Here is a 17,684-nt window from a genome sequence, read left to right on the forward strand (position 1 = left end):
AGAAAAACTCATTAGATGGCAAAGAGACAGAGACAGAGAGTGAGATTGAGATTGAATACATGTAAATCAACTGAACGATGCGTCATATATTATCATTTAAGGCCAAAAGCTTGTAAATTGTAAATTTTGACTGATGAAAGTCGAGAGTGGAGTTCAGAGTTCGCAATCTACGAATAATAATCAGCAAGGTGAGAACCAAAAAACAAAAAAACACAAAAGTCGTTAAACAATTTGATATGCGCTGCCCTTGAAATGAATACAAGACAGTTTTGACTTCGCGTTTATTGTCGTCGCTTATCCAAAAACACACACACAAGTTGTTTAAACCAAGTCAATAGCGAGTCTATTGCCAAGGTGCGAAACGTGCATTGAACTCGAGTTTGTGCTGTGTGAAGCGCAAACCGGGTCTGAGAAGATATGACGTGAGCTTTATGTTAAGAACTTGAGCCAAATGCAAATTGGCAGCAGAGATAACAACACGGCTACAGTGTGTACTCGTTAAGCTGTACAACGCGGTGTCGTTTACAGTCTGTCTGTTGTGCAACGCAACGCAACGCATCAATCAATCAATCGAGTCAGCCCTTTTAAGTGGACAACGCTTTCACCTGGGCGTGGCTGAGTCACCCCGTTGAGTCCAGTTGAGTAATTGTTGTCGAATTTTTGCGTGTGCCAGCGACCCACGTGGCGTATGATTAATTTCACTTTTGGCCAGCGCATGAAATGTAATTTAGTGTCAAACTTAATTGCACCCCAAAGGACAAATGTGTAAGGCAACAGCCAAAAACAACAACAACAACAACTAGTCAAGTCATGTGCACAGATAGCGAAAATGAAATGACAGAAAAATATGCTGGAAAACTGTTCTTTTGCTTTCTCTCTCTCTCTCTTTCTCACTCTTTCTGTGTCTCTTTTCTGTAGGGACAGCAAAAGTTTTGTGCGCTTTTGTTGGTATTGCGGCATCGGAAAAACTAATTAATAGCACATTTTATGTTTGCCAGCGGCCAGATTAGTTCACTAGCACCTCCCTTCTCCCCTCTTTCGCCCCCTCCCTTGAGTCTGTGTGACAAATAATGTGGAAATTAAATGATATGCTCGAGGCGATAAGCGATGGCATTTGTCGTCGTTGGGAGCCAAAGCTGAAGCCGCATTAATGCAGCTGCTAGCGAAGAAGAACTGCCACGCCTACTGGTGGCCAACACGCCCCACTTGCTAGATAATGCGATTGTTGCCGCAAGTGCAAAGCGAATTTGGACAAAATCTGAGCAGTAACTGAAACTGGTCAGGTTGAATCTGATTAGCCGCAAATATGGAGACAGAGAGAGAGAGAGGGGGATAAAGGGATTGGCGGGGAAGCAATCGAGTTGCTAGCTGGGCACGTGTTATAAATATAGCGCTTTGTTTATGGGGAAGAGGGAAGAGGGGGAGGAGGTATTAAGGCTGCCAAATTGCTGCTGAAAATTTGTAGCCTACTTCTGAGCACAGCAATTAAACTCACACACACACAGCTGCACATGAAAAGAACAGCTAAAGCAGTAAAAATGGCAAAACAAAAGCATGTAGGGAACACAACATGAATACACACACACTCACACATACATGTAAGTATAAGTGTAGAGTGGAGAAAAACCAAAAAGTGTAACCAAAATACAAACACACGCAAAAACTCGCACGCGACATGACAGGAAGTCAGTGGGCAACAAGGAAGGCAAAAGCAAAGGCGGAATGGGCAATCGCGTGAAGCAAGGGACCAAGGGGGACAGAGAGGAAAGATAGGTAGGCCCTTGGACCTTTGAGAACGTTGCTGGCGACAGAAGTTGTTTGCCTGTGGTGTGCTTTTTTGGCTGCTTGTCTCCATTTCAAGTATATGCATGTGTGCGTACGTCCGTGCTTGTGTGTGTGTGTCTGTTATGTATACTGTGTGTGAAAATTAACACAGTGGCACACAAAAAAATATCTTGTACACCCAAACACACTGACACAATGCTATACACTCGAAAACAACCACAAGCACAATAACAATAACGCGGCACAGTGGTTACGGATACTCGCACTAATTTGCAAGTAAGCATTAGAAAGTACGCAGCTTACATACAACAAATAAAATATATACTACATTCCTTCAAGTCTATATACTATGTGCTATGTTTTGTTTTTTTTATCAATGACTGACAGAGTTGATAGCAAATTAAATTTATATGCAGAGGGATTTCCAAAATAATCTTTTATCGCAGTTGTAAATGAATCACTGTGCGCCAACAATGACAATTCAAAAACACACACACATACAGCAATTGAAAGCGAGAGAAAAGAGAGAGAGCAGCAAAAGATAGCGAGGTTGCTGGAGAGAGCACACAAAACGAGTCGTGAGAGAGCGAAAGCTCGCATAATATGTATGTGGTGGGGGGTGGTGCCATGCGCTCAGCTCAGCTCAACTCAACTCAGCATTTGAGTACCAACAAAAACTGTAACCCAAAGCCCAAAAAGAGAGGCCTATGCGTGTGAGGCCTTCCTCAGCATGTGTGTGTTTTCAGCTTTTGATTTGCTCTTGTTGTTGTTGTTGCGCATGTTAAAAATAGCAAGCGAAATGGATTAGTTGCTTGCGGGCACACAGAAGGGGGGAGAAGTAAGTGAGTGAGAGGGGGAGCAGCAACATTCGCTTGTAGGCGCATGTCGAACTCCGTTTTGCTGAGCAAGTATGTGAGCGTGTGCGGATTCAACCATCCTTTTATTGTGCTGCTCTGTGTACACTGTACAACGCTATGTTTGACATTGTGACCGAGACGACAGCGTCGCTTTCGATGTCGACGCCGCAGTAGCAGTTGACGTTAACGGTGACGTCGACGCTTACGCAGGCCGCCTGCTGCTGCTGCTAGCGTTGTTGTTGTCTACTGTGTTGTTGGCAGCCCTTTTTGCCATTTGGCTTGTGAATGAATTTTACAATAAAACTTTTATGTTCGCCCATTGATTTGGCCGGCGAGTTGCAAGTGTTGAACAACAATCAAATAAAATAAATATGATGTCAGCGCCACACTGAAGTTTCGTTCAATCAGCGTCAGTTGGCAGTCCTTCACACACGCACACACACGTGCACACACATGCTGCTCATTTGTAATAAAAATGTTGTTATTGTCAGAGCTGTTGCTGTTTAAGTTTTATTTACTGCATAAAAGTGGCAGCCAGAAACCGGAACCAGAACGGAAGGAAGTCGACAGTCAGGCAGCAGCAGCAGCATTACGCCACGCCCCCAAAAACGCCCTCAGGAAACGCACTGGACAAATTGGGCCCCATTGCAAAAACAAAAAAGAAGAAGAGACAACAGCAACAGCAACAAAATACAATTTTACACACAAAATATACAGTAAAAAAAACTTTTGCATAAAAGCAGCATTATGAGTTTGTTGTAAATACAACAATGCTGCTTTTACATTCTTTCTTCTTTCGCCCCTTTTTCTTCTTCTTGGGCTTTAGTATTGTTGTAAAATTAATGAGACCGTTGTTGAGCAGCAACCAGGGCTGCACAACGGCAAGTAATATAAGCTGATGCCGATAGGGTAAAGCAAAGATTGAAAAACTTTAAATATTTGCGGCATCTATCAGTTGCAGTCTACGAACATCTTTAATTAATCTCGACGTCGTTCAACACGACACGATGAATCAAAAGGAATGTCGGAATGTCAGAAAAGAGAAACTGTGATAAAAACTGTTGAATTTATTATTATGTAAATCAATGGCAGAGTGCTGTAAAAGTGCTGTACGAGAGTGCTGGACGTATTAAATAAGACTAGTGAGTCCCTGGCATATCTCCATCTCCATCTAACCAACCAATTGCATTTGCGCTTTTAATAAAAGTCCAAAAATGAAACACACTTTCGACAATTGCATTTCACTTTGGGCGAAAAGTGCAACTGCCTGACGAAACAATAAAAGCTAAAGCAACAACTACAACAACAACAAACTGCCAGTCAAGGCAACCGCAGCATTGCAAACTAACGAGTTACTGTGAACAAGCAGCAGGAAGAAGCAGGGAGGAGGAAGAACAGAAAAACTGAGTAAAACACGCTACACAGACAGTGAACATCCCGCAGCCACGTGCAAAGGCGAATGGCAAAGGGGAAAGGCAGAGAAGAAGAAGACTGCGACGGAGATGAGCTGTGAAGTGATAAGATAAAGTGGAGAGAGTGAGAAGGGATAAGCTGCAAAGTGATAGAGGAAGAGGCGATTACAAATCAGAAATGCTCTTAGCTGATTTTCACTCAAACTTGAATTTCGTTGTAATTAAATGGCAGCGCCTGCAAGTATGCAACGCGTTCTTTTTTTTTTTGCTTCTTCCAACTAAGAAGCTTTGCTTTAATCCTAGTTGAAGCCAGCTTTTATAACGTCAACTGAATAGTTAATGTTGTGAACATATTTCTCAGTATTCACTCATCTTTCTTACTTCTTTCGAAAGGAAAGAAGCAGCTTGTTCTATTTACATATGGTAAATGTGATTTATGCCTTCGGGATAAAAGGACTTTTGTCGTCATCGTCCTTGCCTGTTGCTAAACAAAAGACTTTGCTTTGGTCCAGAGTCGCTAAGGATTTCTGCTTCACCTTCATCAAAAACAGTTTGCCACAATTTTTGGGTTCTGTCGAGGGTCACAGCTGTTGCTTTGCCCTTTACCCGTTCCCCCCACATCTTTTACCATCCCATCCCCTTTCCCTTTCGCTCTTCTATCAACTGTAATTAGTCAACGCTTTTTCGTTGATTGCGCTGTTGCTGCTGATGTGGTTTTGGGGCCAAGTTTGCAGAGTGCGAATGCAAATGAGCTTGCAATTTGTGCAGCTTTTGTGGAGAGCTTTGCTCGCTTTAATTAAGCCTTCTGGCAAGGTCGTGACAACAACATCGAGAACATCTAAAAGCTACTAATCGAATCTAAAATAAACTAAATTCCTGCACACAATTGTCCTCAACTGTTGTCCTGCGGCATCCTTTGAGCAATTACCAAATGTGCATGACAGTGCCTAAAAGCTTCTGCATTCTTTAACGTTAACTCGACTTTATCTTTGCCAAAAAACATCTGAAGCACCCAACGACAATAAAGAGAAAAGCAAATTGAAGTTGTATGTTGGGAATTTCAATGCATAAAAATGTCGACTTCAAAATTGTGGAAAATTTTCTTTACTCGCCTCGCTGCGCCCCACAACAAGTAAAAAAAAAAATCACTTCCACTTCCACAACAACAACAAAAAGAACTCATGACCCCACCTGGAAAAAAGAAAGAAAATTACATGGAAAAAACCCCACACACACACTCAACACACAGAACACTCGAACTTTTGGCCCAAACTTTAAACCGATCCGCCGAAAAACTGCCTTTCTCGGCCCTCTCGTTGCTATTTTAAATGGGCTGCTCGTTAACAGTCCAGTTACGGTTTATATTATTCGCTGCTGCTGTTGTTGTTGTTGTTGTTGTTGCAACAACATTAAATACACATACACGTATAATGTGCCAAGGGCCGCGCCCAGGTGGGAGGCCCGCTCAAGGTTCTGGGCGAATGAACTGAACCGAACGAACGACCGACCAACCAACCAACCTACCAAATAAAAAGGGTCAAGATGTGTGCTGGTATTGTTCGCTTCAGCAGCGTGTTCTAGCCACGTTTTTATACCCGCTACTCATAGGTGAGAAGGGTATTATAACTTTGTGACTGCAGGAAAAGAAGGAGGCATCTCCGACCCCATAAAGTATGTATATACTTTATTCTTGATCAGATGTCCGTCTGTCTGTCTGTCTGTCCATCCTTATAAACACCTAGATCTCAAAGACTATAAAAGATAGTGATATAATTTGTAGCAATTTTGTGGCTTGAACTGCGAGTTTTGGTAAATACAACAATAAATATAGTATTTATGATTCCTGAATTAGGTTGTGATAAGATAAATTGTAGTAGTTATTTAAGAAAAACTTCTGAATGGCAAAGAACGCCTTCTACAATCAGGTTTTCGCTATTTTGGCTGTCAATTTAGTATATTTTGACTTTCATAGTATATTTCAAATGTAGGACTTTATCAATATACCAAATATGGCCTTCGGTATATTTTATTAATTTTGCGGTATATAAATTTGGTATATTTAAAAATATTTGGTATTTTTGGTATATTTTTGTGGTATATAAAGGCAAAGAACGCCTTCTAGAATCAGGTTTTCAAATGTGGCACTTTATCGATATACCAAATATGGCCTTCGGTATATTTTATTAGTTTCGCGGTATATTAATTCCGAATAATTAAAATATATTTGGTATAAATTTAGTATTTTTGCGGTATATCATTTGGTATAATTTACGAATAGTACCGCACTGTTTTGCTTTATTTCAAAACGGGTAGCGAGTATATCAATGTCGAGCACTCTCGACTGTAACTTTCTTACTTAATAAACCTGGCTGTGTTCGCCAGGTAGAAGGGCGTATTAACTTAATGTTTAACACAAGCCATTAAGGTAAACAAAGATATGACAACATCATGTGCGTCTTTCTGACTGTGAACATTTGACAAGCTTGAAGCTGACTTGCATCGCATTTTAATTATCGCACTTTGAATGAGTCACGAAATGTCATGTGCATAAATATTAATGCGACAAAAAGTGGTCATTGTTTTAAGTATAGCACAGAAATGAATTATATTTAGCTATTCAATTCAACTTCAATTTGCTTTGCTTTTTATTACGGTTGAGTGTTAACCTTGACCACAAAAATATGAATATATAAGAATCTATAGTTAAATCGTGCTTCGAATAATAGAATCTATAGTCAACCCACACTTTGAAATGGAACAACTATAACTACCCTCTCCTGTTCTCTCTTCACACAGGGTATCCACAAAAAGATTGCCAAACTATAGCTTGTTGTTCTTGCCACATAGGCAATTAAATAGTTTTGCAAACTTTGCCTTTTTTTTAGGCATACGAAACGCACACATAACCTCACACTCTCTTCTTCTTCTTATTCGTTCGTTCGCCAGCTGCCTAGGTGCTTATGTACATATACATATGTAGAATGTTTGGTCACATCGATTGGACCCATGGGCCGTGTACATTTCTCCACGTCCTGTTGCTGGCTCCGCTCAAAATTTGTTTTCAATTAACAAAATTGTTTACTCTCAGGAGCAGACAAAAAAATCGATAAACATAGAGAAGAGGAGGCTAGAAAAAGAATGCCACAGTTGATTCAAATTGAGTTTCGGCCTGGCCAAAATAAATATACAGGAAATCTACTGAATTTGATTAATGGTTCTTTCTTTGAGATAGCCACAAAACAAGGCATTTACAATTCAATCCGCAGAAGTTGCGCTCGAATCGATTCTTTTTTTTTTGGTTCGCTTTTTCGAGATATTCATATTACGAAAACAGGAAAAACTTTCCAACGAAAAATAGCTAACACACACTTTCCTCTTTTAGCCTGGTCAAGCGGCAAGAGTAAAAGTTTTCCAACAAGTTGTAAGTTGACAGCTGAATGGTCTCCTCACATGTGTTGCAAGCCAATGACTTTTGACTGCACGAGTGAGTTATTTTTGCAACAACAACAACAACTAAAAAAAAAGTGAATCAATTGAATGCAATCAACAGCAAAAACACAAAAAAAGAAGAAAAAAGTCCCACAAACAGTACTTGAAGCTAACAGAGTTCATGACTCATCAGTGATAGAAAGAACAAATAGAAATATCCAGACTGACTGACAGACAGTCGAAGGGTTAGAAAGAGAGTGGAAGGTTAAGAGCGGGGCCTAGTGAAATGGCAAAAATCGCTGGCCATCGTGCTCTTGGTCTTGGCCAACACCGGGTAATAAAAATGAGTAAACACACAACACACACAAAAGCTAAATACATACATAAATTGATTTCATGACGCGTTCTTCTTGCCTCCTAAATATAGGGGCAGGTGTGGCACAAACATGAAGCGAGTAGTTTCGAGGCGCCAGACGAACGAACTCAACTCATCTGTCTGTGCCCTGTGCTGCACTGCAGCAGTCATCAAACTCAAGTGTGTGTGTGTTGGCTAAAAACAAAAACTGGTCAGGAATGCCGCAAATTGCAGATACACTACAGATGAGTTGACGAGGTATTTGCGCTGCAGAAACACTTAAAGATATTATAAAACATAGGCTAAAAGCATTTTTAGTATATTTTAGTACAATTACTCTAACATACTATACTAAAATATACTAAAGCATACATATGTTGTATATCTTCAGTACATTACAGTAAACAATATATAATTTAAATATATTTTAGTATATTATAGCACTATTACGATGGCATACTATACTATGATATACCAAAAATATATTTTAACTATATTATATATTATATACTAAATTGTACCAAACAGATATATCAATTAAACATTGAATACTAAAATATACCAACAATTTATTTCGATCGTATATTGCGTACTAAAAATATATCAAACGTATATTTCAATTGTATATTGTATATTATAATATACCAAAAATATACTTCAATTGTATTATATTATAATATACCAATAGTATACATTAATTATATATTGCATACTATAATATACCAAAAATGTATATAAAATGTACACCGTAAAAGATAATATACCAAAATTATTCTTCAAGTACATATTGTATAATATACCAAACGTATATTTTAATTGTAACATATTGTAACATACCAAAAATATATTTCAATTGTATGATTTATACAATAATATACCAAAAATATACTTCAATTGTAATTTACTATATACCAATAGTATAATTCAATTATATATTACATACTATAATATACCAAAAATATATATCAAACATATGTTGTAAAAAATAATATACCAAAAATGATTATCAATAATGTTTACAATAATTCTATAATATACCAAAAATATACTTCAATTGTATTATATTAAAATATACCAATAGTATATTTTAATTTAATATCGCATACTATAATATACCAAAACTATATATCATATGTTTATTGTACAAAATAATATACCAAAAATGTATATCAATTATGTGTACAATAACACTATAATATACCAACAATATTCTTCAAGTGAATATCTTATAATATACTAAAAGTATATTTCAATTCAAGAACTCAATACAAAATCCCTTATAAGAACAAGTTTTTGAAATAAAAGTTACTTTGATTATTTGTAAGCTCATCATCGCTAGCAAATTTTTGCGTAGTGAGTACACAACTATTTGTCGTAAGTTTACACTCACTTTATAGTGTTTAATTAGCGTTCGAGCATAGTGTATACAAAAGCAAACAAACTAATCGAATGTAAGCAACAAGGTGGAACATTGCTCGATACCAGGCAAGAAGATAGAGAGAGAGAGAGAACGCGTCACATGTGAAAGAGAGAGCACTAGCGAAGTCAGGTACAAAATAACAATTAAGAAAGAAAAAAAAACAACAACTTCGACTATAAACTTGAAATAGCTCAAGAGCAGAGCACAAATCTCAATAGACGCTCTCTTGTAGTCGCACTTTGAAGTACTCTCTATTAACGATTCCATGCTAAAAATCTTATCAACATTATTATATTATACGCGTTTTTTGTGGTTTTGTTTATCGCATGATTCATGCCCAGCGAATACTCGAATTTTATTTCCACACAATAAGCTTTTAATAACTAATTAGCAAAAAATGTAAATAGTTTTCTATCCATTTATCGCAACAGCTGTTGACAATGTCAATTCTTTTTTCCATTTTTTGATGGGCAGCGGCTTCGACTGCGAGAATTGACGATGACTCAAACGGCGTCGAAAAAATACAAAAAAAAAATACAAAAACCTAATCGTAGTAGATGGGGGCGGTGCATGTTTAACTGACATTAGGGTCAGTTTATTTAGCTGTGGAGCGCGCTGACAGGAAGTCGTGGCAAATGATACATGAAACGATATATTGTAGAGACTTTTTATATAGAAAACGAGGAACTCGAAACTTGAAAACACGCAAGTATGAGGGTACGCATAAGAACAATATTATATATTGTGATGTACTTCAAAGTATATTTAAATAGATGACGGAAAGCGGTGAAAGAACGATTCATAAATATCTAATGAACGTCATCTGCTACACGAAAACGAAAACAAAACTCCAAAGATCTCAACCGGCAATGAGTCGATAAATATGAGATCATACAAACCAAAAGATAAATGAAATAATGAAATGGAGAACACAAAAGTTTTGCGAGTGTGGGTTAAGCTGTTGAGAAATTCGATGATGAAACAAAATGAGTGCACAAGGAGAACTCGACTGAATAATACCTAGCATTATTATTAAGCAATTTAAAAAAGTTGTTCGTAGATTATGAATATATTAAGGTTCAGCTTTCGGATGATTGAATTATTCATTCTAAGGCATTCTACAAATTCTTTTTGAAATCGAATGAAAAATTAATTCTTAATTTGAAAACATTCTGCAAATTCTTTTTTATATCGAGCTACTAATATTGACTTAAGGAAATGTAATAAAATTGAGCTTTATAATAATTGAATTCTTCTTTTTAAAGCATTCTAGAAATTCTTTTTCATATCAAACTTTTAAAACTGTTTCAATGAAATATATTAAAGTATAGCTTTCTAATAATTTAATTTTTCATTTCAACTGCTAAAATTGTGTCTATGAAATCGTGTTAAACTCAGTTCTAGCTTCGTTCTAACTTAATGTCATTATTAATTAATTGTTTTCACCCATTAAAGTTGTTCAGCTCAATTTGCAAGCAATCACGAGCTCAATTAAACTCTGTGAGCTCCATTCAATCGCAATCACAATCGCACTCTTAATATAATTGACATATAACAAGCAAAAGCAGAGCCTCTCAGTGCCCCAATGAATATGTTATTGATAAGTCAAATCAAGTCAGAAAGTCAGAAGCAGCAATCTATCTCGTTTCTCTCTAAGCGGAAACAATGACAGAGCATTCATAAAATCGTGAGACATCTCAAAGAGGTACGAGGAAAAACATTTAAATATAATGTAATTTTATTATATATAGTTTGTATATATATGTATTACTCACCTTGGCGTTTTGCTGGATGCTTGGCAGCTGCTGCAATTTGTTGGCGAGGCGAAACTTGGGCGTTTTTGTAAGCTGGAATTCACTTTGATCGAATATTTTTCGCGTTTATCACGACGCACGAAGACGCGTTGTTGTTGCTGTTGTTGTTGTTGCTGCTGTTGTTTTAGTTGCTGTTGTTGTTGTTGCAGTGGGCAGTGGGCGTGACACCAAAACACATTGATTGTGGTCAAAAAAATTGGCTAAACGCAGTTTGATTCAATGCCATAATACGAAGTTCCCTCTTCTCCTTCTTGTTGTTGTTGTTGTGTGTGTAAAAATGTGCATTAATATGCGTGCAGTTGCAACTGTTGTCGTTGTTGTTGTAGTTGTTGTTGTCACTCGTTATTATTATGATGCAAATGAGATAGAAACGTGCAGTTGCAAGTTGCAAAGTGGAACTAGAAATCAAACTGGACTCGCTTTCTTGTTGTATTTGTTGTTGTTGTCGTTTTTTAGTTGTAGTTGTTGTTGTTGTTCTAGTTGTTGTTGTTGTGCTCTTACAGGTGCAATTCCTACTTAAGCGAAAGCATTTCTCAAAAGCGTTCTTTTTTTCATTGTTTTGGGTTAGTTAGTGTGTTTTGCTGTGCTTTCTATGCTTATATTCTGATTTAATTAATTTAGTTAGTTTATCGTATTCTTTAGCAACTACAAAATACGTATTGTATAGCTTAAGTACGCATGCTATTTGCTGGCTTTGATACTAATAAATTACAAAACAAGGAAATCAACGAAATGATTCAATTAATAAAAATGTCACATAGAAGTTTTGCATGCGTTGTTAAATTATAATACAAAATAAGAAACACAAAATTAATCCAATATTGTGGTTGAGTTGATTGTTGTTTTTGTTGTGGTTGTTGTTGGGCGGTTGTTAGTCAGAGATGGATTTGAGATTGAAAGCAAAAAAAAGAAGATATAAATAAATAAGTATATTACAAAACAAAGTTGAATGTGTCTGTGTGCGTGTGATGAGTGTGTGTTAGTGTCGAAGTGTGTGTGTGTGTGTGCGAGTGAGCTAACAACAAAACTAAATAAACATTTTTTGATTGCCAGCAATTTGCGAAAAGGAAATACAAAAAACAAACTCGTTTCTGGCTGCTGATAAATGTTGAACATTTATTTTGCGCAACACACAAAAACTGAAAAAACTGAATAATCAACTTTAATTTTACAGTTTGTATGTGAATAAACTATTATTTATCGATTTGGTTTGATCGTTTTTTAGTTGATGTGCGACTGTCAATTTCCTCAATTAAAGTAGAGCTTAAAGAGTGCATTGAATTGAATATATGAACACGATTCGGGTAAAGAGTAAATAGTCACTATAATTATTATCTTGTAAACTGCTTTCATATCATATCATATCATTTAATAATAAATACAATACATGTATAAATATATGTATGTGTGAGTTGTATATAGTATATGTATATATATGTATTCAAGAAGTTAACTAGACTCTTCGCAAACATATACATTAGCAAAAATTGCATTTGCCGAGATTTTGTTTTCGCTTTTTTTCGCTTTTGCTTTTGCAGTGTGAGATTTTTGTGTTCGAAAAATTGTTGTGTTGAGACTAATATAATTATAAATATTATCATTAACATTATCATATATATATATGTATAGTATAAAGAGCATTTGAGAAAAAGAAAACAGAATACGAAATACAAAAATTAAATGCATAAACAAATTTTTTTGTTGGGGATAGAAAGAAGAATAAGAAGAATATTGTAGAAATCGTAGGCAAAGCAAATCTACAAATTAACATTTGTGTTTCTCTGTGTTATTTTTTTTTGTATAATTTCTTAAAGTTTCTCATTTTTTCGTTTTGTTTTTTTCTTTTGCTTCGCATTATAACAATAATCAATTAAGTTCATGATTTTCTTTTGCAATTACTTGTTGTTTTTCTTGTAGTTTATATAGTTATATATATACCATATATATATAGCAATTTTTGATCATAATATAGAAGAGGAGATGCTTGCTTAATAATTGCTTTGTTTATGGTTCTATTATTTCAAATGTTTGTTCAAATGTTATTAAGCTTTCTCTGGCTGTCCTGCTGTCTGTCTGTCTGTGTATGTTTGTGTGTGTGTTGAGCCTTAGGATAAACATATCCTGCTCAGGATAATAACAAATACAAGTAGACTCTCAAGGTTTGCTAAACTAATCATACAAATTAGCTATATAATGCCGTATATGTTCATATATATATATATATATCTTTTGTTAATTTTAGAGCCTAAATTATCAAGTGTGTGTTCTGTATGTGTGTGTGTCTGTGTGTATATATGTGTATGTGTAGTTCACTGGCAAGGGGCCGCTTCGACTTTCAACATATTGAAATATTTCTGGGTGGGTTGCACAACATCCTAAACAGACATCGACTAAATGTACTTAGATGTGTTCGTGTGTGTGTGTATATATGTTGTGTATGTGTGTGTGTAAGTTAAGTAATTGCATCAATTTACATGAAAATACTGCTAACATATGCAGCCGCTATGATACCCAACACAGTCAAGCATATCAGTATCATGATCTTCTTTCGTCGCGCTTTACTTTGATATTTGAGCGCCTTTTTGGTATCCTGAGTTGCTGTCTGCACATAATCCATAGCATGCTCCACATGATACTCAATGCGATCGATCATCTCGCCCTGCGACTCCACCAGCATCGCCATGTCCATGAACATGTCGTGCAGCTCCTTGATCGATGTCTCCAACTTCATGATGTCCGCATGCCGTGCCTCGATATCGGCCAACGTCTGTTTCGCCTGCTGCGTCTCCATGATGATGCCCTGTGTGAACACCGCCGGATTTCCCTGCTCCAACATATCCTCGAGCTCCTCGCTCGTTGTCGCACGTCCTGTGATCTCCAACTGACGCTGTATTCTTCCCTTGCAGCGCTCTCGATAATCGGTCTGGGTGCGATTGTATTCGGTCATCACCTCGACGAATTTGCGCGACAATGTCGAATGCTGCGTCTTGCGTATACGCAAATCGGCCGATGATTTATTCTGTTGCTCCTCCTGCTCGATATTCTGTTCGATGCCCTTGAGTTTGCCACGCACCCGGTTTGCATTCTTCTTGATGTCGGCCATCAAATCCTCGAGCTCCTGTTTGGTCTTCTCGTCCGATTGTGGTGCGGACAATATGGCCGAATGCTTCTTTTTCACCTCCTCGACATTGTCCTGCACCTTATCGATCATGCCGCGTATCTCCTCGACCTGGGCAAAGAAATCATCCATATACGAATCATGTCCGTCCACATTGACGGCAACATCCTCGGACTCCTCATCGTCCGATTGGGCGGCATGCAAGGCGGCTAATCTGTCTTTCGTCATCTTGACAGCGGAAGTTTAGCTGAGGTTCAAATAACTAGTTTCTTCTCTTTCGCACTTCTCGCTTCACTTTCAACTGAACGAACAAACGATTGTGTCGTTGAGTTTTTCCTTTTTCTGCTTTTTGCTTTTTGATTTGTTAGTTGCAGTTGTTGCAGTTGCCGTTTAACGCGAGCTTTACGTAAGCTTTTGTTGTTATTATCGAGTTGTTGTTGTTGTCGTTAGCAGTTAACTGTCAACTTTTGCAGCGTTTTGTTGCTCAACGTGTTTTTTGTTTTCTGTTTTCTGTGTTTTTACTTTTCGACTGCTGCTGCTGCTTTTGCTGCTTACAAAAGTGACTATTGATTTTCCGTAGATTTGTGTGACCGCTAAATGGTTTTTCGCATGCAGCGTGGCCTAAATAAATACTTCACTCTTCACTTCTGCCTTTTTGTGTTGTTGTTGTTTGTTTGTTGCTTTGCTTCGTTTCGTTTCGCTTCGTTTCGCACAATTCACAATTCTCAAGTTCTTCTGTTGTGTTGTTATGTTTGCTACACGCACCTCACTTTTTGCTATTCTTTTCTTTTGCTTAATAATACATATACATACACATACAAATATATATGTATATTCTTTGGCAGTCGGTTTTTCTTTTTCCTTTTTTTTTATGCTTTTGCTTTTTCGTTAACGGCGCGCGTGTTTTGCGCTCAAGAGAGCCGCAGCGAGAGAGCGACGATGACGACGGCGACGACGACAGTAGCACCAACACTAACACTAACGCACACTAGCGGAGCACCAACAACACCAACACTGAGACAGAGACAGCGACACACTAAGCACGAGCTCCTCAATGCCAGGCAGCAAGTCAAGTGGCTGAGCACAGCAACAACGTTAAATAATGACTCACGGCAAGCAACAAGAAATATATCGTTTATATATTTTAGCTGCTTATTTTCTTTTATATTTACTGTTGCGTTAAACAATGCGTGGGATTTATTTGTATGGGCGAAAAGCTTTTTAGCACATCGTTTTCATTTTTTCTCTTTTTAATCAACCTTGCGTTTTTCTTTCTTTTTTTTTATTGAGTGTTTGTTGTTATGCACTTGGTCGGTGTTGATTGCCGATCTTCACACACGCACGCACACACAAATATTGACAAACGAAGCGCGAGGGGAGTGGGCGGGGCAGCAACGTGTTATCGATTAGAGATGTTTTGTTGATCGACGGCTTTCGTTCACTTTGCACACTTATCGAAAGCACTTGCAAAGTGCAATGCGTTTGAGTTTCGATATTTGGCTGCGTTTTGGGTTATGCTGCTGCTGCTGCTGCTTTGCTCTCATTTACACATTACACACACACAATCGTCAATGCGTGTACTGTGCTTAAAACGAATTTCGGTTGAGGTTGACTTCGTTCGTTGTACGGCCAAATGGGCGAAAAAAAATCGATTTCTGCGCAGGGCTCCAAACGGCGGCGGCGGCTCTCTTCCTCTTCTTCTACTGCTGCTGCTGCTTCTTGTTAGTACCAAACACGGCCGCTGCTGCTGCTTCGGGAGACTGTGTGACGTGATGGTTGCTTATAGCAACAACACAGTAACACACGCGACGGGGACTCTAGACGAGGGGGGCGGGCGGCTGGCTGTACGGTGGGCGTTTTTCTCTTTGCGTTCCGTTTTGTTGTTTTATTTTTTGCGTTATTTTTGCGTGCGTGCGAGAGAGTGTTTGTATGTATTGGTATTGGTATATTGGTATTTCGGTAGTGGTGTATGTGTGTGAGTGAGTTTAGTCGGCGGGCACTTCACACATTTGCCATTCGCTTTGCTCTGTGGTGGGTGGCAAATAACCATTCACTCACTCACTCTCTTACTCTCCCTCTCGCAATCACTAGCTCTCTCGTTCTCTCTTGCTGACGTTTTGTATAATTTTTGTTGTTGCAGTTTAATGTTATGTTGTCGCCCTATTGTTTTACGCGCACGTCGCTAAAAAGCACACTCGACGCGTTGCTGGCTCTCGTCAATCTGAAACACGCTTCGCCTTCCGGCGCAGTTCAGACCAACCAAATGCTAAATGTGTGACTCTTGCTCCACTCACTGTGGAATATATTGTGAGTGCGTTTGCGCTAGTGTTGAGTGGAAGCCTTCGCTCGCGCTCTCATTTGATTTACAACTGCGTTTGCTTGTAGTAAATTTCGCGATTTGTTGTTGATACGACACTTTTTCGCTCTTTCTTTTCTCACACATGCCACTCTCGCTCAACGACGCATATGCGGCAATTTTGTTAGTGCCATCATTTCGTTTTTATTATCGTAGCGTTCACTTTTCTCTTATGTTTACCGTTTTATTACACAATTTACCAGACCGTTGCAAAATGTGTAATAATTTCGGGGTTTTCTTTTGTATCGTCTTTTCTTTTGTCAGACATTCGCTTGTTTTCACTTTTTGTGCGACGCTATGTGACGCCTAAATAAAAATACTAGTGTGCAAAAAAGCACCAAATAATACCAGAAAGCACTTGCGTTACGTCAGCGTTCAATACGCCGCTACAATCACAACAACAACTAACAGCGCCAGCAGCATTCGGTTTGTTTGTGGAACGTATTGCGCGACGCGTCTCACACGCTCATTCGTAAATTGAACGGCGTGCGCAGCAGTTTTTTATGAATGGATACGGATACGAATACGGTTACGGATACCGGCACACTTGTAATTAATATGGCTAAATATTTATTTAGCTGAAGCTGTAAAAAAATTTATACATGTGCGAAAAATTGTTGCAGGTCGAGAAACATTTTTAACTCAAAATAATCAAATTATGAATTACTTTATATTTAATAAATTATATTTTTATCTTATTTTCATCTTGTTTTAAAACGCTGTTTTTTTCAGGTGAGCGCAGGTGAAATTCATATATACGTTTTATACCGAAAAATACGGTTAATACTGATAAGTGTCAGCAGGTTACACTGTAAAAGTTGGTATATTTGCAAATCGCGGATAAAACGGCACGCTATTTTTTAATACCTTTTATCTTATTTTAAAAAATAATCACTGTATAGAATATTTTTAAATCTTGTTCGATGTTTCTCCACCAGCAAATATAATTTATAAATAAATAAAAACAAGCACAAGGTGTGCAAATAAGAGTCAATGCAGTTAGCAATATCTTAAATCGTAGACTTTTGACGTTTTGCAGCACTGCAACGGGTGCGCGCCACATTTGAAACGGCAGCAGTGAGTGGCTCTCAGGCTTTTTTGGCTCATGTTTAAAAAGGAATAAAATGTTGGCAGTGCA

The 17,684-nt window shown here is 37.8% G+C and overlaps 2 protein-coding genes across 4 annotated transcripts in view; both read right to left on the reverse strand.

Moving 5' to 3' along the window:
* LOC132786091 (syntaxin-1A) overlaps window positions 1-16,815 on the reverse strand; it is a 50,198-nt gene extending 33,383 nt beyond the window's left edge. Inside the window, exons 1-2 of one of the 2 annotated variants that reach the window (XR_009632404.1) lie at window positions 13,547-16,815; window positions 11,034-11,772 (exon numbers count right to left, since the gene is read on the reverse strand). Coding sequence is in view for 1 of the 2 variants with exons in the window: in XM_060792484.1 (XP_060648467.1) it covers window positions 11,754-11,772; window positions 13,547-14,418 (891 nt within the window). In the remaining variant the exon portion in view is untranslated. Of the gene's footprint in view, window positions 1-11,029; window positions 11,773-13,546 lie in introns of those variants that run through there. The other variant, XM_060792484.1, reaches the window with a different exon arrangement.
* Window positions 1-17,684, reverse strand: part of LOC132786092 (eukaryotic translation initiation factor 4E type 2) — a 57,325-nt gene that overhangs the window by 37,238 nt on the left and 2,403 nt on the right. The gene's annotated exons all lie outside the window — the stretch shown is intronic.

Source organism: Drosophila nasuta, chromosome 2R (assembly GCF_023558535.2).
Source record: "Drosophila nasuta strain 15112-1781.00 chromosome 2R, ASM2355853v1, whole genome shotgun sequence".
In the NCBI taxonomy this organism is placed as follows: domain Eukaryota; kingdom Metazoa; phylum Arthropoda; class Insecta; order Diptera; family Drosophilidae; genus Drosophila; species Drosophila nasuta.